General features: G+C 37.0%; 1 protein-coding gene across 10 annotated transcripts in view; it reads right to left on the bottom strand.

Moving 5' to 3' along the window:
• Positions 1-25,006, bottom strand: part of LMO7 (LIM domain 7) — a 234,520-nt gene that overhangs the window by 5,664 nt on the left and 203,850 nt on the right. For 6 of the 10 annotated variants that reach the window (XM_030813495.1, XM_030813500.1, XM_030813496.1 and 3 more), the window contains 13 exons: positions 20,579-20,693; positions 19,360-19,521; positions 18,403-18,590; positions 17,293-17,353; positions 15,550-15,606; positions 13,641-13,666; positions 13,256-13,360; positions 12,548-12,640; positions 11,710-12,122; positions 10,778-10,843; positions 8,316-8,368; positions 4,535-4,748; positions 435-731 (listed from right to left, as the gene is read on the bottom strand). In XM_030813495.1, coding sequence (XP_030669355.1) covers positions 435-731; positions 4,535-4,748; positions 8,316-8,368; positions 10,778-10,843; positions 11,710-12,122; positions 12,548-12,640; positions 13,256-13,360; positions 13,641-13,666; positions 15,550-15,606; positions 17,293-17,353; positions 18,403-18,590; positions 19,360-19,521; positions 20,579-20,693 — 1,850 coding nt within the window. The remainder of the gene's footprint in view (positions 1-434; positions 732-4,534; positions 4,749-8,315; positions 8,369-10,777; positions 10,844-11,709; positions 12,123-12,547; positions 12,641-13,255; positions 13,361-13,640; positions 13,667-15,549; positions 15,607-17,292; positions 17,354-18,402; positions 18,591-19,359; positions 19,522-20,578; positions 20,694-25,006) is intronic. The other 4 variants (XM_003257345.4, XM_004088145.3, XM_030813501.1 and 1 more) reach the window with 1 other exon arrangement.

Here is a 25,006-nt window from a genome sequence, read left to right as displayed (position 1 = left end):
TCTTCTTTTACACTCAGTTCCTGTGAGTTTGTATGACACTGTCATGAAAATAGCTATTTGACAATACTGATTTCACTCAGAAATTTGAGAAGCATTCGTGAGCTGCTATATGTTTTCATGATTCCACACTGAGAAGTATTCAGGTATGTCTTACATCCAAGACACTGACCACAAGCACAGGCAAATGAGACGGTGGCAACAAGTAGACACCTTCAAAGTCTCCAGTGGCTTCACAAGACATCTAGAAATGCTATTAGAGTTGCGTGGAACGGTATTAAGCAAGCCTTCATTGATTTCATACAAGAATACCAAATTTGACACATTCAAAACGGCTTCTTTTTCTTCTTCATTGGAAAACTTGGACAGGATTTGGGGGATATTTTAATGAAAAAATACCCGAGACTAAGAGAAGAAAGAAACAGCAAGGGCCTCACCTGTTACGCAGCTGAGAGCCTGACTGTGAAGCTGAAGGGGAATGGCTTCTTGGGGTGGGGGACTGTGTGGTGGCCACACTTGTGGTGGAGGTCTTCACGGGGCCAGCTGAAGGCGGGGGTACGCTGGAGGAGGGGTTCCGCATGTAGGCACGGTTTGATGTGGACACCAGCTGAGGTGGTGGGCGACTAAAGTCTTGCACGGAGGAAGAAGCATAGAATCCTGTGGGTTGATTGAGCCAAGGGGGCTGTCTCCAAGAATTGGATCGGGGGGAGTCCAGGTTATCTAAAGATTCGCCTCTGAAACACAAAAAAGACTCATCAAAATAATGTGATATGTTCAACTAGAAATCTATTTAACTCATCATTCCATTCATTAAAAATCCATTTTTATATTTTATATTTGGGTATTAATCTAAGTATTCTAGTTACATATACAGATGTTCCTTGATGTATGATGATGGGGTTATGTCTCAATAAACCCATCATAAGTTGAAAATATTGTAAGTCAAAAATGCTTTTATTTCACTTAAACTACCATACATTGTAACTAAGCCTAATCCACCTCAATCATGCTCAGAACACTTACCTTAGCCTACAATTGGGCACAGGAACACAAAGCCTATTTTACAACAAAGTGTCAAGTATACAATTTACTGAATACCGTACTGGCAGTAAACAACAGACTGGTCATACAGGTACTCAAAGTACAATTTCCACAAACCCTTATCAGTTTCGCATCACTGTAAAGTCAAAAATCTTAAGTCGAACCACTGAATGTTGAGAACTACCTGTAAAATTACCTTTAACAAGTAAAGTTGATCTTCATCATCAGTGGCATCATGTTTCACAGTCAATCGACCTTTTTTTTAATCTGTTTTCTTTCCAACTTTTATTTTAGGTTTAGGGGATACATGTGCAGGTTTGTTACATGGGTCAATTGAGTGTCATGGTGGTTTGGTGTACAGATTATTTCATCGCCCAGGTAATATGTGGACTGCCGGAGAGGTAGTTTTTCGATCCTCAACCTCCCACCCTCCACCCTCAAGTTGGCCGTGGGTGTCTACTGTTTCCTTCATTGTATCCATATGTACTCAATGTTTAGCTCCCACTTACAAGTGAGAACACCTTCGTTTATTTTTATTTTTATTTACTCTGTGCTTAGGTAAAACAATAAATACCAACCACAGAAGAAAGAAATACACTAAGAAAAATATTTTTAAAATAAGAGCTAACACTCTACTAAGTCTAAGAAGATTGATACTTATCCTTTAAATCTTTAACAGTTTAGACATAGCAAATATAAAGCCTTTTAAAAATTCAAAGAAATACATTTTAAGAGCTTAAATATGACAAGCATTAGGTTAGATACCTTCACAAAAATATTAAACTTATTGAATCTCCATAACACTAAGATTTTTTTTTAATCTCATAGAAGTGAGCTTGTCATAGGAAGAGCCAGTCGGTGATGGCACTGGCTTTCAAACCCAAGTCCTCTAAAACAACCCAGACCATGCCTCCTGTGAAGGTCTCATTTATGTAGCACCTGAGTCCCTAAATTTAGCAACTGTTTAATGTCCACATCATAAAAGCATTTATCAGCCACTTCCCTTAAAGTACATATGCTTTTAAAGTCAGATTTAGCTCCCAAATTGATTTAAATACAACTTTTGCAAAATCTGTCTTAAAATTTGTGTACTAACATTAGTACTACCGACAAAAATGAACTCAAAATTATGAGAATTCGTCTACCTGGTCAAATTTATTTTTATTGCTTTCAAAACTTTCTCTTATCCCAAGCTTGAAATTTTTCTTTTAAATTTTAACATTATAAAAGTGATACATTATCATAAGGAGAAAGACTGAAGCTGCAGAGAAAGACATCTGAGGGAGAAAAGTCCTTCCTCTCTCACGACTCATCTGCCCTAACCCGCAGAGGTATCCACCATTACTTGTGTGTCCTTCCAGACCTTTTCTCACATATGCAAGCACATATTTACATATACATACAAATTAACATATGTAAGTATAGATGTGTCTAGATACATATGCAACGTGTTTGTGTTTAACAGTCTTAAACAAATGGATTATTTCACAACACAGTTTTCAATAACTTCTTTTCCATTTAATATGTATTATCTTGAACTATCAACATTCTGGTCATACGATAGACTGTACTTCGTGGCCTCCAGTGAACCATGCCTTTTGGTATCCAAGCCCTTGTGTAGTCCCCTCCCACTGACTCTGGGGTTAGTCACATAACTAATTTGGCCAACGGGGCATCAGCAAACATGATGTACACGGTAGCTTGATAAGCACTTGCTTATTAGGCATCGCCTTGGTGCGAGCTTTTCCTCTTTGAATCCAGGTCCCATGCCATGGGGTAGCCCAAAAAACTATGTGGAGAGGCCCACATGCAGAACACAGGCCCCTCAACTAGTAGCTCTGGCCAAGCTCTCAGTGAAGCCTCTACAGCTACAGGGGACAGCAAATTACAGCCTACTGCCAAGATAGAGCTCACGAGCTGAGACTATTTTTCACATTTTCAAAGAGTCTTTAAAAAAAAAAAAAAAAGAATGTGTGACAGAAACCTATGTGGCCTGCAAACCCTAAATTATTTACTATCTGGTCCTTATACATAAAAGCTTACCAATCCCTACTGTAAATGGCTACAGCTGCTCAAGTGTCCCAGCCAACATCATGCAAATAACTGCCCAGTCAATCTTCAGGACTGTGAGAGATTATGAGTTACTGTCTTAACTCACTAAATTTGGAGGTGGCATATTATGTAGCAACACTTTTCTTTCATTCTTCAATAGTCATATAGTGTTCTGTCTTATCAGTATGCCACTGTTTATTGAATAACTACTGAGTATCTCCTTACTAGCAGACATTGTGATTTTCTTTTCTTTTGCCATTAACGAATAATGTGTAAGTGTACATCCTTGAATGTACCTTTGCATATTTATCCAAATATATCCAGAAGATAGAGTGCTAGAAACTGCATTGCTCAGAGGGTCAGATATGTAAACTTTTGCTTAATATATACTGAAAAACTGTCCAACCAAGTGGAAAGAAGAATTCCTATTTCCATATACAATTGTCAACACTAAATTTAATCAATTTTAACTCTTTACAAATCCAGTGAGCAAAAGAGATACATTATTGTTTTAGGACTAGTATTGATGTTTTATGTTTATTGGCTTTGTGTTTCTTTTTCCCATGAACTATCTGTCTGTTCATATCCCTTTGTCTTTTTTTTTTTTTTTAGACAGAGTCTCGCTCCGTCATCCAGGCTGGAGCGCAGTGGCATGATCTCAGCTCACTGCAACCTCTGCCTCATGGGTTCCAGTGATTCTCCTGCCTCAGCCTCCCAGGTAGCTAGGATTACAGGCACACACCTGTTTTTTATAGGTAGGGATAATTTTCTGATTTTTACAAAGTTATTAATATATTGACATAATTAGCTCTTTCTCTGTGATACGTTACAAATAAACTCCCCAGTCTGTTTGTCAGATAAGAAAATACTGAATCAGAGTAGCTTCATCCATTTACCCAAGATACATCTTTTAAAATGTTCCTACACTCATTTCTAATTAATATCTATATCTTTATCTCCTTAAAGTTATAAAAATTAGGTTTATTACTTTGTGAATCCAATATTATGATTCCAATATAATCATTATCTCATTAGAAATATACAAATATGAAACTTCTATTTGTTGAAGTTCAGCAGCCAAGAAAGTTCTAAGAGCAGTGTGCATTATTTAAGTATCTGAACCTCACTTCAGAACGCCCCATCCAGATTTGCAATCTATTAACCATGTGATTTTGTCAGTGTCTTTCCTGCTTGAGCCAAAGTTTCCTCATAGTAAAAAAAAAAAAAAAAAAAAAGCCAGAATTATTATCCCTACCTCAGTATGTTTTCCTCAGATTAGATGAGGTCATGTATACTGAGCAACTGGCTGTCTGACACATAATAGTGCCCAGAGCGTTCACTCTATGTTCCTTTCATCTCTTCTGTCCAAAGCACCAGCATATCTAGAAATTAAATATCTGCCTCACAGTAAAGACAAGAAAACAATTCCTAAAATGTCTCGCACCTTCTCATGATCCCAGGAAGACTAACAGGCTCTTTGTTGACACTGGCACTGCGCTGTCGGATCCAGCTGTTGTCATTGTGAAGGGGTGTTCTCTTCCTCATTTCCTGAAGGATCTGTTGCCTCTCCAACTCTGCTCCTGATGGTACTTGTTCTTTCTTGGAACTCCTCTGTGAAGAGGTCGTGTTCCCAATTCGGTCTAAATATTTATTGCTTCCTAAATTAAAAACAAATCAAAAGCTTTGAAATTAGTACATTTTAAAAGTGACAGTGATGATTGACATCACTAATGATCAGGGAAATGCAAATCAAAACCATAATGTGATACCACCTTACTCCTGCAAGAATGGCCATAATCAACAACTCAAAAAATAATAGATGTTGGTGTGAATGCGGGGAAAAAGGAGCACTCCTACACCGCTGGTGGGAACGTAAACTAGCACAACCACTATGGAAAACAGTGTGTAGCTTCCTTAAAGAACTATAAGTAGGTCTACCATTTGATCCAGCAATCCCAGTACTGGGTATCCACCCAGGAAGAAAAGATGTCATTATATGAAAAAGATACTTGCTCACCCACATTTATAGCAGCACAATTCACGACGCAAAAATGTGGAACCAACCCAAATGCCCATCAATCAATGAGTGGATAAAGAGAATGTGATATACATATATACACATGTATATATATGTATATATGTATATTGCATGGAATACTACTCAGCTATAAAAAGGAATGAATTAATGGCATTTGCAGCAACCTAGATGAGACTGGAGACAATTATTCTAAGTGAACTAACTCAGGAATGGAAAACCAAACATCGTATGTTCTCACTTATAAGTGGGAACTAGGCTATGAGGATACAAAGGCATAAAAATGACACAATGGACTTTGTGGACTCAGCGGGAAAGGGTGGGAAGCGGGTGAGGGACAAAAGACTACAAATTCAGCTCAGTGTATACTTCTCGAGAGATGGGTGCACCAAATCTCACAAATCACCACTAAAGAACTTACTCATGTAACCAAATACCACCTGTTCCCCAAAAACCTATGGAAATAAAAAAATTTAAAAATAAAAAATACAAATACAAAATGACAGAGGAGAGATGGAGTTGATGTAACAAAGAAATAAAGTGTATTTGAAATTGCAGCCTCAATAAATACATACATACATACATACATACATACATACATAAATAGTGACTGGATAAATCGCCCACGGAGTGCAGCTTAAAATGTGGCATTGTGCACGTGTGCTAACATTATCAATTCTCAATGAGGGTGCTGCATGAGAACATAAAGTAACTGTCTCCTACTCTAGAAAGTCCGGTTCCACAGCCAGAGCCACACCACAGAACATACTCCGGAAAATGAAAAAGGCTGCCCAAAAAGGCAACAATCAGTACTGGTTTCAGTATTACTCAGTTACAAAGTGCTCATCTAGAAATAGTTTTTCTTCCACTCTTCCTTTCCTAAATTAAATCAATCAAGAACATGCTCAAATGCTTGCTGTAACAACTCTAAAAGGAAACAGGGAGTTTTCTTCTCTCAAAAAATATATACTCCCCCTGGGGAGAGAGGACATAAACGCACATATCTCTGGCTGACATGACCCAAGTGTGCACGGTATAACTGACAACCAAAATTGTAAGAATAAGAGTACATTCAATCATGGAAATGGCTTTTGTGAACAGGAAAAACATTCAAGCAATCCAAATAATCATCCATAAATGTTACCAGACTTGCTTCTACTCTAAGAAACTGACAGAACTGTAATTTCAATGTTGAATTTATTCCTGACAATTAAGTCAGCTTTTATCCTGAGGACTCTGTCTCTTGGATTTGGCGATTAGTTTCTGATTGGGGTAAAACACCCACAACTTTGACGTATCATTCCCACCTTAATCTGGATTAGGAAATCTCACCTAAGGATTTATTTTCTTTCTTTCTCTACATTTATTGCTACTGCCATTCTTTCAAAATTTATTGTTTGTCTGTGCCTTGGTTCATCTTCCAGTAAGCAATGAGCAAGACCAAAGGTTTCTTATACAACTATATTTACATTTGTGTATATACAAAGCTTATCAATTTGGTCAGACTTTAAATAAATGTTGCCTTTTTTTTTGTTTTTTTGTTTTGTTTTTTTTTTGAGACAGAGTCTGCTCTGTCGCCCAGGCTGAAGTGCAGTGGAGCGATCTCGGCTCACTGCAACCTCTGCCTCCCAGGTTCAAGCAATTCTCCTGCCTCATCCTCCTGAGTAGCTGGGATTACAGGCACATGCCACTGCGCCTGGCTAATTTTTTTATTTTTAGTAGAGATGGAATTTCACCATGTTGATCAGGCTGGTTGGGATTACAGGCGTGAGCCACCGCACCTGGCCTCTTTTCAAAGTATCGTTTTGGTATAACCAAGTTTTTAAATCAAATATTTAATAACTTCCACTGCCTGCTATCCAAGAGCTTGCAATGAGTTAATTAACGGGGGAAAACATACATACAAAATAAACCGATTAATGACACAAGCCACAAATATTAACAAGATTATTCCGGAGATTCACAGTTGCAGTTACTGACAGGTCTTGTGTTTACGTTCAGGAGAGATAATATAATCACTGCAGGTTAAAAATATTTCATGGAATACTGAAGTACTTAAAACTATAATTTTAATGGTGGCTAAAGGCAAGTTCAGGTGAGAAGAAATTGAAAATACAAATAGGGAAAGACCAGAGGAATCAGATCAGAAAGGACGTGATAAATTGGGAACTGAGAAAGATGATAATGTAGGTATAGTTAAGGACCCCTTAAGGGAAAAATAGCAAAATCAGCTGGAAAGCTAAACTAGAACCAGATAACGAAGGTCCTAACTGCTCAAAGAAAGGGATAATCATAGAACTGTGAATCCCAATAAAAACTGTAAGTTCTATAAGCTTTAACCAGAGGTTAAACTAGCTGCCACCTATCTGGCCTATAGATAGGTTGTTTTGCTCACAGGGCATTTTAGTTTTTTAAAAAAATCTCCTGTCAGCACAGAAAAGATAACACATGAAAACAGATTTTTTTTTTTTTCTGTTACAACAGGAACAGTAGGCAGAGAGTTGCCTTCTCCAGCATGGCAATGATAGGCTGGAGCTGGGCAGTGGCTATCCAACATGATGGGCATGTTGACCTCAGCCCCACCTGGGCCTTCATTCATTCACGTAAATGACCAGCCACCTGCTTATGCAAATCCTGATATGCAAACCCTGCTTAAAGTGGTAATTACCGCTTAGGGTTTTTTCATAGTTACATAATTTCTGCTATATGCATTCTTCAGAAACATATTTTATACTAACAATGTCAAGTCCAAATTGTTTTTGCACAATTACTGAAGTCATAATTTTTGATTCTTTGACATTTTGGCATTTACATGTATAATTCAAATTAGTACGCCATTTTTAAGTCCTCCAGTATTTCGTAGAAATCTTTTCTGTACTATTTCTTCAGCTGCAAGATAAAATCTACTATACACAGCTGCATCAGCATCACTTTGCAAAATTCCCACATATTTCATTAGCAATTTAAAAACCATTTTAATCTCCCAATATTTTTTCAATATAAAATAAAGCCAAAAGTAAACATAAGATGGTTGTTTTGCTGTTTTTATATACAGAGGTTAAAATACTAAGTATTTTAATTAAGTAATCTTCATGAATCTGAAATATCTTGACCTTAAAAATACTTCTCATAACACGATACCACAAATAAGCAACTCTCAAGGACTTTGGGGGAAAAAAATCACATTTACCATTTTTATTTGTGGAGTAATCATCCAGTTCAGTAGTAGATCTGGATTTATTCCTAAAACACAGAACACAATATATTAAATATGTCTCATTAATAACCTCCTTTATATTTATGAAGTAAAAACACCAAAGAGATTGCTTTTTAAAGCAGTTGATTTATTTTGTATGTCTGCTGAGAGCAATTATTTTTAAACCAAGAAATTTTTCATCTTTCACAAACTCACAGAAAACCTTGACATCCTTAAAAAAGAGAAGAGTGAAATGCTGAAAAGAGATACAAACATGTGACAGTACTTCTCCAGTTTGTATGACGATGAAGACTATAATTTATTGATCAACTGTTGTCAATGTTCACCCTGGTCCAGATCTCAGTCTTACCAGGCTTACAAACCATCTGCCATCAGATCACCTACAGTCAGACTGTCCCACTTCCCCCATGCTCCTCAGGGTTATCATGTCAATTTCTTGGGCATTAGGGTGCCACTGACTACTGTGGAACATTAATTTACCAAATGCCATCTTAGTGTTCCAAAGAGGTACTAAATCATACAGCACAGTCAACTTCTGGAAATGCCTTAAGTTTGTACCAATAAAATTTAGGTGTATAAATCAACACATGCTAATCTCATTCCCATTCTGCTAGACACACTGAACTTTGAAAATAATACTGGTGGCCAGGCATGGTGGCTCACGCCTGTAATCCCAGCACTTTGGGAGGCCAAGGCGGGCGGATCACTTGAGGTCAGGAGTTTGAAGCCAGCCTGGCCAACATGGTGAAACCCCGTCTCTACAAAAATACAAAAACTAGCTAGATGTGGTGGCATGCGCCTGTAGTCTCAGTTACTTGGGGGACTGCAGTGGGAAAATCACTTGAACCCAGGAGGCGGAGGTTGCAGTGAGCTGAGATCACTCCACTGCACTCCAGCCTGGGCAACAGAGCGAGACTCCGTCTCAAAAAAGAAGAAAAGAAAAGAAAAAGAAAATAATAGTAGTAATAACAATATATAATATACATTATAAAATAATATGTAATATTATACTTATGTACATATATGTATATATTACATATGTATAAATCCAATAATCTGTGATACATAATGTATCATAAGTGGTAGACAGCTGCACTCGTGAATAATTTCACTTGTATCTACATAGAAGAAAACACTTATTACTGGATGTCTGGCCACACTCCTTGATGCCTCTAGGGCATGCTTTATCTGGACTGCCTGCAGGTATTCATATTTTCCAGGCTTCCTTAAGTTTCCTTTCTCTGCATTTTAATTATTTTCCCCAAGGTCATGAGCTATATAAATAAAGCTTTTGTAAATATGTAAGTAAATCCATAACTTTTAAAAGGAGATAAACATTTTAATGAGTTATAGTTACCCAGAGAGATGATAAATAAGGTCATCTATCACTAGATTTTTCTTTAGCTTATTGTCAGCCCATTACTACCTGCTTGTCCCTTTCCTTTTCCCCTTTTATTCTGAGCCCTATTCAGTCATCCTGGCTGCTTGTAGATACAAGTCTTTCCTTATATCTAATAAGTAAGACAAAAGGAGAAATTTCAGCTCTGAAAACACAAGGTAATGGCCCTACCCTCGATATTTGTTTGACAGACTGTTTAGAAGTCCTTAGTGATTTCAAAACTGGAAAGCATTTTAAAAATTACCTTAAAACATTAAAACAATGTTTTAGGAAATTTTAAGATACATATAACTTTCCAGATATCTAAAATTATACCTTTATTCCCCAAAACTGACCAGTAGTTCTAACCAAACTGCCTAAGAGAAAGGTCACCATTCCCATTTCAGATGTCCATACATAACCCTTTTGGGAGTAATGCTAAGCCATTATTCATGACCTTTTTAAAATGAAGATTACGTTGGATTACAGAAAATTGACACAGTTCTTTCCCAGCCGTGTCCATTCCCCTTGCAATGTGATTCCTATCATAAAGAGGCAGTGTTCTTCTCTTCTCCACAACCTGTGACTGTGACTTTAGACAACTTAAACATCAAGATGCCTTGCAGATTTCCTCTCTTTAATTCTCTTTCCCCTGCCTTACCACCACATATACATAAGACCTTCCTGGCTCGGCAGATATTGAAAGACACATGACCCAGTTGTTCTCACGGCCCCAGCTGACAGCCAGCCAACCCCTAAAAGCAGAGCTGCCTAGTTAATAGGTAGCAGATATATGAGCAAGCCCAGTCAACTAAAAGGCTGACCAAGGGAGATCAGCCTAACATGCTGACCATAAAATCATAAGCTAATTCATTAAGTTCACGAATAGTTGTTACACAGCAAAAGCTAACTGATACAAAGATCAACCAGCAATTCCTCTTTATATCCCACAAATGACAAAGGGCTAAAGTAGTTCTACAAATCATCAATGCAAGCTCTGGAATATTATCTGAACCCAATTATCATCAATTAAATTACAATAACATGCTCTACATACCTGTCACCAGGAAGAAAACCTGAAGATGCTTCTTCTCTCTTTGGTATATCATAGGAATCAACAGGCCTAAAAGATAGAAAAAGATTTTGTTGTCAAAATATTAGACTTTAAGCCCTTCCCTGAGTTTAAGAAAAGGGTATCAAAATAATGTCATTCTAGCCTCTTTATGCAAATGGTCTTTGGGTTAAAAACTAAACATACAAAGGTATTTCAATGAATAACCACAGAAAATAGACCCACTATTGCCAACAGACATTTGCGAGCCATTCATTCTACATATACATACTGAGTCCCCACCATATTCCAGTGCCACTCTAAGAATGGGCTATAGAAGTACACAAAACAAACTTACTGACTTTATAGCACTTACATCTTACTGCAGCAGGCAGGCTAACAGATAAACAAATAAATGCATAATATAAAATAAGAGTATACAGAGAGAAGGAGTCAGAAAGGGCCTGTATTTTAAGTCAGGTATCCTAGAAAAGTCTAAGGAAGTGAGGTTTGAGCAGAAACTAGAAGAAAATGAGAACACAAGACACAAAAACATTCGATGACTTCTCCAAGCAGATGGACTAGAAAATACAAAAGTCCTTGGGTATTTTCAAGGAAGAAACAGGAGGCCAGTGTGGCTGGAACAGAGTGAGTAAGGGGAAGAATGGAGGTACTACAAGGTAATGTAGCTCATGGCAGCCTTCTAGGCCTTGGCAAGGATGTGGATGGGGTTCTGATGTGACAGGAAGTGACTTGGAGAGTTCTGGGTGGGGAAGCAAGATAACATGGCAGGATTTATGATTTAAAGGTTCTCTTTGGTGGCTTGTATGCACTTGTGTGGAGAATGGGTGGTAGGAAACAGGAAGAGCAAGCGGGTGCCTTTGAAGTGGGGAATGGATACAGCTAAGCCTTTGTGCCCTCTGGCTGTGGGGACAGACCTCCTGTACTGGTATATTCTGACTGATGTTTCCCGCTCTATCTCTGCCTGGCACTTCTGCTCCTCCGCAGGACGCTTCTGCTCCTCAGCCTCCGCCTGAAGCCGCTTCTGCTCCTCAGCCTCAGCCTGAAGCCGCTTCTGCTCTTGCTCTTCCTGAAGCCGCTTCTGCTCTTGCTCTTCCTGAAGCTGTTGCTCCCATTTCCTCTCTCTCTCAATAACAAGCTGATCCTGTGGCTTCTTTCCTTGGTCCTCATGAACGACTTCCTCTTGTGGCTGTCTCCTCTCCTCTTCTCCTGCTCGGGTTCCTTCCCTGTCTGAAGACTTGGACCCTTCACTCCAGGTAGCTTCCCAGGTGGCAAGAGAGAGCTCCCGTGTGGTCAGAGACATGCTGTTTGAGCTTAGGACCATCAGTTCCTAGGTGACCAGTGAAAAAAGAAATCCATCTAAATCTGTTTATTTCTGTAATTTCATATAGATACATATATATTCAGTTTTAGATGCTACTAACTATAGTTGACCCAGGACTCCACTCAAAAAACATGTTAAGAGTTTTACCACTAAAAAAGCTACACATGAGTGACTGAGATGTAACTTAGAAGAGGAAGATGCACTGAAGTTCTATTAATATAACTTGTTAATGATGTACTACAAAAACTAGGAGAAAGGCTGCAATATCCAAGCAAAATTCTAACAAATCAGAGCTCATTGTATTTTTCAAAGAGCTACACAGGTGAACATATGGTCAAAGGTGGAGAAAAATGAAGTGTCTTCTGCTTCTCAGCTAATCTCACCAACAAGGTAAAGAGAAGAAAAACTAAACAGGCATGTTCTAACACTACCTCATCCAAGTACTTGGAATTCTCTCTCTCTGCCTCCTGTTTGGCCCTTTGCCACTCTTCCCTCAGTTTCTCCTGCTCACGTTGATATTTTTCCTGTAGGAAAATATGACATATATTAATCCAATAGATTAACTCTTCACATTAGGAATCTTCTTTATTAACACTTTTATGATCTCTAAACCTTCAACTTCAAACCTTTAAAGACCATGATTTTATTTTCAGAAGGCAATCAGATTTGAGTCCCTATAGTAGAAAAGCGCATATATTGAATTAAAAATGCAGACACTGGGGTAAAAAGGTAGACACTGAGAATTAAACCCCCATCCACCCTTTACCATGGCTCTAATTCATTAAAGCCTCTAGCAAACTGTAAGGGGGGCTGAATTACTCTGCAATGGACCCAGCAAACAGTTTATGGGAACCAAGTCATCACAAAGTCTGTGCACTTCACACCCCCTAAGTGAGTGTCCTTCATACTCTACAAAAACACACATGGGGGTTAATAAATAATGATTTTTAAAGGATGACTCTGGAAATCTTCAAAATGGAAAAGTAATTGTTTTATGGAAAATGTACTGCATACAAAAATATTTGTTAGTTGTGAGATTGTTGAGTTTAAAATCAGTTTCTCAATACTGGTTGACACAGACTGGAGAAAAGCCGTGAAATCCAACCTAGTTTCTACCCATCCACATGAGCCAGAGCTACCTGCAGTAGGCGGTCCTGCTCCTTCTGCCACCTCTCCTGCCGCTTCCGCTCCTCCTCTTGATCCCACACCCAGCGACTCGGGGCACTGATGGTTGGAACTGGAAGCTAACCAGTTATCAGAGAAGAGATGCAAATAGAGAACAACATAACTTCATTAAGTCATCTACTGAACCACTTTTGCACACATAAATTATTCATATCACAGTTTGCTTAAACTGTACCAAGGGAGAGCTGGCTTTGAATTTTAAAATAAGTTTTTCAACTTGGAAGGATAACTCTCTGATAAATTCTTATGCAACCTAAAATCATGGTAAGCACGCTACTGTGCACTAATTCAGTCCCACCAAGTTCAGCTTATTCCAAATGACAACAGAATGCTACTTACGTCAGGAACCACCGAATCAGAGCTTCCTGTGTTGCAGCACATGGGCAAGGAAGAAAAATATACAATATAAGTCTTCATTTCTATGAAATAATTCCTTTCAGAAACTTCTATCATTAGCTGTCTCTATGCCAGTATACTAAGTGACAATGTTTTTTTAAACAATAGTCAGTAACTCCTTTTTTCTCCAGGTGTAACAGTTCCATCTGTTACTCATCTTTCAAATTCAAAGTTAGTAAAAGGAAGATATAGATGCCAAAATAAACCCTAGCTCTAGGTATTAGAGTAGGATCAATGGATATTTCTGAAGAAGCTTCGGGGTTCTTTTATTAATAAACTCAGCATCTCATATTGGCCTAACAGGAAAAAAAAAAAGAATTTCAAATGTTACAACATCTACCAAATCCCAATTTTTTACTTGCCACTACTCAGTTACAACATGACAGCTGCAAGTCACATTTTTCAAGCCTTCTTACTAATGAGCCACGTTTGTAAGCAAGTCACCGCAATAAACATGTTCAAGAAACATTTCCTTTTTCTATTCCTACTGTTTGAAACACACGTATTCAAACTTCATATGTAAACTTATGGGTACAGTCTTATTCTTTTTATTCTTAGGGGACCTACGTATGTATACCTTTACATAGAACAATGATTATTTAAAAAGTAAAACTTCAGAAAATACACTATCATACAGTACTTTTAAATGTTCTTGAAACCTCAGCTGTCAAATAAATTATTCATATACAATTTTTTAAAGAAAATTGCTTTGAGACCTAGAAAAATATTCTTCCCTAGAATAGCCTGTTGAAGAAAAATGGGAGAAAATTAGAACAGAGAAGGAAGAGGAATTGCTTTATTTTAGCCAGTGTTAGGAAGGAGTATCATACTGTTTCAATTAAATAGCCATAGAAAAACAGGAATTTTATTTTAAAATATAAATCAAAAACACTAAGGATACTGACACAAATAGACCTGCATAGCTGGTAAGATATTTCTGTTTATGGTCCAAAAGAGACCTGAATCCAAAGGAACGATATTAGGTGATTAACACAACAAAATACACAAACCTAGTAAGTACTATGTTATAAGGCACGTTTGTAAACGTGTTAATAGCCTTAAAAGTAAGAAACAGTAACATTTTAGATGGCAATAGCACAATATCCTCTGACCATTGCATCTCAAATGTTGACTATTACTTTTAAGTTCTTAGTAGCAAAACAGAGCTTGAATGGCATTCATGTGACAGAGCATTAGGCAAACGTGACACGGGAGCAAATGTCACATGCACAGCACATTGTGAGGCAGCCCTGCCCAACTACACCAACACGGAGAATCTCAAAACGCACCTGTTCTCAGATGCACCCAAAATGTATTTACTTTGAATTTACTTCAAAGTCAACAGAGCAGTCAAACCAACACTCCAAAGCCACCATCCCATAGCAAAAATAACTCTTCTTTATTAACAGTGTTTTCCACAACCAAAAACAAGTCAGGTTTTTAAAAACTGGGCCAATTGCATGTTGGTGTAATCTAATATTATGCAATTTGTAGGAAGCAGTACGGCTTAAATGAAATTCCTCACTTCTTACTGTTACCCAGTGGAAACAAGTGTGTGTTTAAAAGCATCTCCCTTTTTTTTTTTTTTTTTTTTACAAAGTTAAAAAAAAAAAAGTAAAATGTTTAGAGGTATACAAAGAACACACAAAAGACCCATTACCACAGAGGTAGACCCATGAACTGTAAGAAAAGCCTGATGACCCTAGGGAAAGAATGGAAATGGGTTATGTCGCTTGGTCATAATGACAGACAAATTGAAGAGGCTCAGTGCTCAGCACCACAGACCATGAGGAAGAGTGGAGAGGGAGAACAATTCCATGAAAGTGCATGAATTGTTAGCTTTGTGGTTTACCTTGTTCAAAAAATTGTGATCGCCTTTTTAAGTTTTTCAAAGAAATGGATTCAGATGCTAGTTGAAAAAAAAATAAACACTGTGTCATTCATTTTTATTTCTCACCACTGGTAAATTAAACGATACTTGATACACCTTTCCAATCTGTAGCAATATTATTTTAAAAGATCACAAAACCGATAGCCATAGAAGATATAGATTATTTCAAGGCACAGGGACACACAATTTTAGTAGCCTATACTACATTCAAGTTAGTAGAAGGAATGAATATTTTTATTAATAAACTTTAGCATATAGCATCATAGTTTCACAGCTATGAAAAGCAAAAGTATCATCTTCCATGCTAGACCACGCCATTTTAGGGAAAAGGAAATTAATATTTTTTGCTTAGGTTAAACAATCTATAATCTTGTCTACTACCTGGAAAACCGGCTATAACAAACAGTTTTCACAACATTTATGAATAAGAAGTGAAAAGTAATGGGAAAGAAAACAAAACAAAATGATATCCAAAAAAAGATCAAAGAAAACCAAATACTAAAGTTACGACCATCTTCTAACTAGAATTTTTTGACCTAGTTTTCAAGATCTGGTAGCTACTAATATTAAGTAAAGCAAATGGAGTCCCACCAAGAAAACAAAAGAAAAACATTCTGACTTCTCCCATAGATCTGTCACAAGACTATGGCATAAAATGTACCTATGATTATTACTTGATACTAGTTAGTGCTTACTTATCTAAACAAAACCTTCCAATGACAGGGCCCACGTATAGTCCCCTAGTCGTCCAAGAGCTAGATGTCTGATCAGCTATCTCACCTGAGTCACTGCAGAATAGGACCCGGTGCTTTACATGTAACATTACAGAGAAAACGAAGCAAAGTTTGCTTTAAAAACTCCTTTGATAAAGAATGCAACTGAAAACAAAATATAGTCACTTCTGTCTATCAGAAATTAAATACAAAATTAAATAATCGATGAGGAAAGGGAAATTTATATATTTAGGCTGGCTTTAAGAAAATGTATTTATAAACTATTGAATGTAGATTTAAAGCCACCAAAGCACTGTGAAAACGCAGTCCCATTCTTGGCAGTCTAGGTTCATGGCAGAAGAAGTCTCATCTTCTTTGGGTTTCTTCCCCTGCCTACATGACCGGATCTATTCTTATTTTTCTGGGCCCAAGGAATAGCACACGATGTATGCTAGCTAAATTATTTCTGGATGGGCAGAAGAAGAAAGATGGAGATAACTCCAAAATTTCCCTAGATATTTTGCCTTCTTTGTCATTACAAATGGGTACATCTGCTAATGACTTTATTGCCACTGGCATTTCCCTCTTATAGCTAACTGCCTCCAAGCTTGTCCCTTTCACAACAATAAAGAAGAAAGGAAACTTCATTCATAGTTTCATGCTTAACTAAGATTCCCATTGCCAGCATACCATAGCAAGAAAGCTGACGGCCTCAGGAAGAACCAGTCTTTCTTATTTGACTCAGGCACGCAGGCACTCAAAGCTCCGGAACATGCTGCCAAAGCTTTGTTTGCAGTGCCTGAACTATTCAGCACTGGAACTGCACGCCCTTCCACCTGGCTGCAACTGGATCTGCATGCTAACCTTTTAGTTTCAACTTGCAGTGGATCACTTTTCCTTTCACTCACAGATATTAATTTTTATAACAGCAGAACCTGAGTGCTATGTCTTTTCCTGTATTATAAATGTAAGTTATAATGGTGATATTTACCTTTTGATTCAAAAGCATTGCTTTCATCATGAATTCCATTGATTTCTTTGGATTCAATATTCTGGAAAGGGTAAAAATGCTAGTTAATATTCTCTCCAGTTGGACTTTGGACTTAAATAATGCATTTCGCATTAGTGTAATATATATTTTAACAAGATGAGTTTCTCGGGATATTGAGGCATTCCTTACAGCCTTTTACATGTAGTAGAAACTTACGTTTTTTCATTATACTTCAATATTTGTGGCAGAATTAATGACCAGCTGCAGGCATGGATGATTTTAAGTTTAATCAATCATTAATTTTCCAAGAAATAAAATCAGCTAGATAATCATTAGTCCATTTGGCTTATATTTATGAGTACACAAAACAGTCATATAGGATTCTCAAACATTTAAACATTTCTTATACAATATAGTAACAGTTCCTTATTAAATAAAAGAGTTACCTTGAGATGATAACACAATCTAAGGAGTGAGTATAAGTGCATAATATTTAGTGGAAATTTAAATTTAATTATTAATTTAAATGAATAATTTGTACCATAAATAGAAACCACGACTTCAAAGTCTATAGGAAAAAGTATTGCTTTGACACTTAGAAAAATTTCTACATTATATTTTTGATCAAATTAATGAAACTGATGATCTCTTAACCACATATGTAAGTCTACCCATCAAATTCACCCACACAAAAACTAAAAATGCTTCCTGAAGTTTTACATTACACTCAACTATTACCTTTATTTGCCAGTAAAGACTAAGGAACGCATAAAGAAGTTATAGTTTATAATTTTATGTAATTGCTACTTCACGCTCTGAAGATCTGAAAAGTGGGTCTAATGATGAAAGATTAGTGGAAAACACCTGCAAAACATTATGGGATCTTTTGATTTTACCATTATATAACTCACAACTACTCTATGAGGAATGCCTATGGTTTTCAAAAATATATTTTACTGTATCTCTTTACTATAATTTATGTTATTCAATCATTTACATTTTAAAGGTAGTATCAAAATTGTACAAACAAAAGAAATTATTTTCTTCCATACACAATTCTAACAGCTGCTTTGCTCCACACCAGTACTTCCTACTTCTCCAAATACTCACAGAACTCTGAAGGCTTTCGGAGAAATCAGTTGTTACAGATAGATTTGAAGATTTTTCTGAGTTGTAAATTCCAGAAGTTGCATCAATCCACTTTGTTTCAGGTGAACCTATAATTTTGGTAGCCATACTGGTGAGATTGAGGGTTTTATGCCGTATAAATGGCAGGGAAGGTTGGTCTTTGCCCCAGTCTGATTGGCACATGAAGATCAAATGAGTACACATAGATGTTGAAGTGGAAAGAATAAAGTCATTGAATGCACATATATATAAAAAAAATCTACATATACAAGACAAACAAATCAGGCAGTGTGTGAAATAAATCAAGAGTTTAGGGCTTTTTACCAACAGACCACCTTCCCAAAACACAAGGGTTAAATCATGTTAGTAATGAAAAAACTAGCAAATTTGCTGTATCTTTCCCATAAACCAGGATAGATATTTTATTTTGATATCATAAGTTGGTAGGTCTGCAGAGGCTTAATGCCCTTTCCCATCTAGCCTCTATAATTAAGAAACACATTAATGGAATGCACATTGAAAGTTCTTTGAGAATAAACAGGAATATGACCTACCAAACTCTCTCTCTTATACCAATATGGTTATGATGCTGCAGATAAAGTTAAATCAGAGCATAAATCTTAATACTCAATATTATTATAAATAACTCCTGGATGCAGATACACTTGTCTTCAATTGGTATTTGCATTCAGTCAAACCAGTACATGAATCAGTCAATAAATAATGTAGAATTCAGTAAATTTGCTAGTGAAAAGTCCAGACAGAATATTCAAAGGGGTAGGGCTCAAGATTTGTCATGATGTAACTACAAAATACCTTTAATGCCAAAACATAAGTAAAGTGAAAAAATAAAAAGTTATTGAAGCAAATTGTTAGAACCACTTGCCAACGGCCAGGTCCCAGTTTCAAATGCCAGACATGGTGGTAACACAAACTCACCAGCCTTTCCATAGCGCCTCACATCCATCACTAGGTGTCCAGTTTCTTGAGCCTTAGCCATGGCTTCCTCCCACTCTTTTGAATCGTTATATGAAAACTTGGTGTCGTTAATAGCAATAATTTCATCATCTACTTGTAGCTGAGAAAATTCTGCTGGGCTACCTAAAAATGCAAAATAAATTAACCAATTGGGGAAAAAATCCCACATGTTCTATTAGTTGCTGCTTTGAACTTAAGAAAAATGACTCTGAATTTCAATTAACCATTTCTCTCTTTTTCAGGTGGAGGAGGGTCACTATTTTTTTAATACCAAATATCTGAGTACAACATACAAAGCATTAGAAGTGTTTTTTGAAGTTCTATAGAATGCATCTTCATTAAAGGAAAAACGATAAACTCGTCTATTCAATAAGACTTCTTTATTAACCTCCCAAGGACAAAAAAATTTAAGTTACTCTTAAATTTGAAATACGAAACATACTGCATTTTAACTGAGCTTCCAATTCAGATACATTCTGGAATGGAGCAGAAGAAAACACAGCTATTTAAAACTGCTTAAAATTACTCCATAACTAAAATACCATTATCTAATTAAGGCAATCTTAAGATGTAAAAGAACTAACTGGTGTTAACATGCAATTTTATATAGCTAAAATATGTAAAAAAATAAAAAATAAAAGTAAAAATAAAGGAACTCCTCTTTTTAATTTTAGGCCTTGTAATGTTTTGCGAAGAGTTCCTGGGCTTGACAGGGTATAGATCTGGACAGCGGAGGAGTAATCCTTTTGCAGAAGTCCTGAAGCACCCTGAAGACTTCATGGGCAATAGGTATATTAGAACACTCAAAAAAAAATCAACTTATTAAATAGCACATATATATCTACTACCAAGCATGGCTGATCATGGAAAGCTCTTTCTGAATCTTTGCTTAAGCGCTGTTTGTTAGCATTTCCAAATATAAAGTCCAAAATGGATAAAATCTGTAAAATCACAAAATTAAGACTTTTCAAAACTAAAATTAGTCAAGGAGAATAAACAATATGGAATTTGTAACCCCAACTAATAATCTCAGGAAAGAGGATGTCTTTTCTGACCTTATGGTTGCATTTTTCACGTTTTCTCCTCCTATATCAACTACACTAATTTCTGTGGTCCCCAACCCCACAACGAAGGATGGAAAAGGAGAAGAAAATTCAGTAGAGCTAAATATATAATTTACCTGCTTCAACTGATGCTACGAAGATCCCAGGAATATCCCATTTTATTGTAAACCCAAAGTCAAGACTCTTCCCAGGCGTCTGGTTTATGCTGATTCTCATATCACTGAATTGATCCTGAAAACAAAACATGAAACGCTGGTATCCGGTGTCCCTGGCACCCACATGGAGGAAAGTCTATCCATGAAAGGAGGGAGGCTACACGCTAGGTAGACTTGAATCATTTCATGATAAACTAGAAGCTTCATTCTTTCTTCCTTGGGTTGGTAAAACTTTCGTTTATATAAATAGCACCAAGTTTATTATTTTTCTGCTAAAATAAGGGAAATCTTATTGTCATTACATGTTTTTCTTCATATTAATACTTTAAATCAGTTGGCCGTGGATAAGCTGAGGTTTCTGCCCACTGTACAATTGGGTCTAACTTATAGGCCAGGCCATTTATTCACTGCCCAGGAATAAAATACAGTGATTTGAATCATTTATTTAAAAAGGACCACCATACTTTTAAAAACCTACTCCCAATACTTGGCATATTTATCTGTGGTTCACAGACACATAATTTAGCCTCCAGTGGCATCCATCTAGGACTGGTACCACTTCCTAGTGAGCATGTGAAGTTTGGCAAGGTATTTTTGCTTCCCAAATGCCACATGAAGATTTAGTGTTAAAGGCATAGCTGCTATACATGCTGCAAAATGCAGAACTATGTCACTTGTAAGGAATTACTCCCTAAGATACCAAGAGGGTCCCTATTGACACATCCTGAGCTACAGTCCTTTACTTCTTCAAAATAACATCAGCTCATAAGCCCCAAAACAATAGCCTCTTGGACAAAAGGTATAATTATTCCCATTGCTATGACTATACTACACAACAAATTCTAAATTCCATGAAACTTAAATTATTTTCTAAACCAAATATTTCGAGTTTTACAGTATACTATGTCTGTGCAAACCTTAATTTCTTTTGTAATTTACATATTTTGTTTTGAGTAAGCAACAGATAGATTTTAATATGAACTTATGAGACCAGTGTTTCAGCTCTTTGTTTCCTAATCACAAAAAACTTAGACTTACCTGTTAAAATTCTTCCTAAACCTGTTTTACTTTCCAGAAAAAGACCTACCAAATCTCCATTTTAACTTGGCAGTTAAACCTAACCCAGGAACTAATTGGGCAATTCATAAAGCTTTCTGCCAAAGTTTTTCTACCCATAAAACAGGTTTAAAACAAGTAGCAGTATTCTGAGAAAAACTAGGATAGTACTTGCTGTGGTGTGGATGTGATTTGTCGCCACCAAAACTCATGTTAAAATTTAGTTGCCAATGTGGTAGTGCTGGGAAGTGTTACCTTTAACAGGTATTTGGGTCATGAAGGATCTGCCCTCATGAGGGGATCGATGCAGTCTCATGGGAGTAAGTTCTCACTCTAGCAGGACTGAATGAGTTATCACAAGAGCAGGTTGTTATAAAGTGAGGTTGCCTTGTTTTAGGTCTCTGCACACACCATTTGCCTATCTGCTTTTCCACCATGTTGCGACACAGCACATGATGCTCACCTGAAGCCAAGCAGATATTGGTGCCATGCTCTTGGACTTTCCAGCCACCAGAACCATGAGCCAAATAAACCTCCTCTTTTCTTTATAAATTACTCAGTCTCAGGTATTCTGTTACAGCAACATTAAATGGACTAAGTACACAAGAATTTGAAGGAAGGCACTAAATAAAGGATCAAGAATTTACTACTCTATATGGACATGCAGAAGTATTATGACATTTCACTCATTCAATTGTTTGACATACATTTATTGTTTACTCTGTATAAAATAACACAATACTTAGCACTTTGGGAAACAAAGATAAATTAGGGATGATTCTTGCTCTCAAAAAATAACTGTTGATTTTTCAGTGGGTATGGGATTTTTAGCTTTCAGCAGAAAGCCCTTTGTAAAGCAGTTTAAACGTGGAAATGCAGGTGTAGTCATAACACTCGTTAATAATCACCTGATGAATGCCAATCTGAAGAATATAATAAAACTCAGCTAAGAATAGCGAAAACTACTGGTTGGTTCTACTCCTTAGCCAAAACCACCATACACTTAAGTTAGAGATGACTCAGTGAAAATAAGTGGTCATCTTCACCACCCTTACAAAAAAAAAAATTTGACTTAGAGCCAATTAAAGTGCAGAATCTATTTGCTATATAAGGAAGAGAGACAAAGAGACAAATCACGGGTTACATATTCAAAACATTGATGTTTTATAGCTTGAAGAATAAAAGACAGGATGGAGTCTTAATAAATACTCTCAAACTACATAAAGCATATTTTGTGGGAGATGGCAAGTGAACATTATCCTTTTCTACCAAATATAGGATCAAAGAGAACGAGCTTAAGCCCTAGAGGGAAATGTCTCACCGTTATATTAGACTGGACATACTATCTCATGAAGGACTGTACTTACCTCAGAAATAAAGAAATCACTATTTAAACATCTTACATATTAATAAAAGGGCAGATAACCTCCTCCTCTTTGAAAGAGTTAACAGGAAGGATAGTGTCCCTGTGGCTACAGCCAGGCAGAGTGTTGTGTCAGTCCTTGGGACAGAACACAGGCAAAGAGGAGAGGACCACATGGGCAATTACAGGTGCATATCTGTCATTAACCAGGTGACCACAGGCATGTCACTGGGCCTGGTAAAGCCTTCTCTTTCATAAAAATACTGATTTTTAATTTTGGTTTTAAGTTGCCCAGTTTCAAATCAAAGTCTTATGCAGACCACCTCTTTCCAAACCACTACACAGAAAGGATTAAAGTGGGTGGCTGTGGTTTCAAAGTAAGAGTTCCAGAGCCCCACTTGTGTGGCCTTCCCCTTATGGCAGTCTTGAGGCATCTCTGTCCAATCCCAGGTTCTTACAGTAAATTATTCCTGAAACTTCTTGCAAGTGAACATACCTATAATTACATTCAAGTATAAGTTGTTCAACAATGATTTCAGGAAGGATTTCAACTTCCTTATTTTTCTCTGCAAGATATATGCCAAGTGAGTATCCTACAAAGAATCCAAGCTTCAGAAGACAATAATGACAGAATCATCTTTGAAGTGGATGGACAGGAATATAAATTATTGGGGGAAACCTAGATTCCTGAAGACTGATAATGAACTATCCAAGTGGTTTCAGTTGTTCATGCCAGAAAAAGATAAGGCAGTTGTCTATCATCATCTCAGTGTATAAGATAAAAAATTTCCCTCAAATTAGGTATAACTTGAGCAGACATATCCACTGAAAGTTCAGATCGCCCCAACAACTGTCAGACTGATGAAAGAGAAGTACAAGACTCTACATTTTTAAATAAAAACATGAGGAGATTTGGAGTCCCAATGGTAACACTTATTTCTGCTAAATCTGTTGAATTAAGATTTTCATGTCGACACAGATAGAATTTAAAAAAAAAAAAAAAAAACCGGGCCAATCTTAAACACCAAATCGAAAAGCTACACTCCTCGAATTTTTTCCACTAGACAAATGTGTTAAGGAAAGCCTACTTAGTTGTTAAAGTTAACCCTAAACGTACATCTGGACTGTAAAATCAGGACTATCAGAGGAAATCTATAATCTTTGAATTTGTGTGCATATAGTTCTTTCATGTCTTTCTTTCTGGGTCTTAGTGGAATGAGAAAATGAAGTGAGTAGCCCTCAAATCTTGGTCTTTCTCTCTAAATCCTTCTCCATCTCTCCTTCCTTCATCCCACTGTGGCAAGTAGTGTTTCTATAATACACCCACCACTGTCCTCATCCCATTCCAAGATTATCTTCTACCTACCAAATACATCTTGAGTCTTCATCCCTCCAGGCACTGCCCACTATTCTTGCTTTCTGGGAAACAATCTTCTAAATTCACCTATTATCTCGCTTTCTCCAGCCTTTTTTCCCATGTCTCTTGCCACTTCTCAGTTTCATTAGCATGTTCCTCTTTTTTCTCTTCTCTTTTCATTGTGTTATTTGTTCCTTAGTCTCCAGCCTCTCTGACTCCATGCTTTTGTGAGCAAACTCATTCATTGCCATGTCTCCGATGTCTAAGTCCAACAATTCGAAAACTGAATTCATTATCTTCCTCCCAAACCTGTTCTTCCGCCTCTTGTTTTTCATATTTTGGTTAATTGCATCAATAGTTCATCAGGTGCCCAAGTTAGAAACACTGGATTCCTTCGGGGCCTCTTTCTCCTTCCTTCCCCTAACTGTTCCCCACTCAAATGCCACACAACAATCCCTGTACTCCTACTCTCCACCCTACACACTTGCATTTTACAAAGTTCTATCAAGTCCACAATCCATCTTGAATCACCCCATCTTTGCCACCCTCCCTTGGGTTATCATCTTGGTTCAGGCCATGATCTCCCCTAAACTCCTATAGTTACCCCTCCTAA

The sequence above is a fragment of the Nomascus leucogenys genome, chromosome 5 (genome assembly GCF_006542625.1).
Source record: "Nomascus leucogenys isolate Asia chromosome 5, Asia_NLE_v1, whole genome shotgun sequence".
NCBI lineage: Eukaryota > Metazoa > Chordata > Mammalia > Primates > Hylobatidae > Nomascus > Nomascus leucogenys.
The sequence above is the reverse complement of the archived record's forward strand: the minus strand, read 5'-3'. Positions and strand labels throughout refer to the sequence as shown.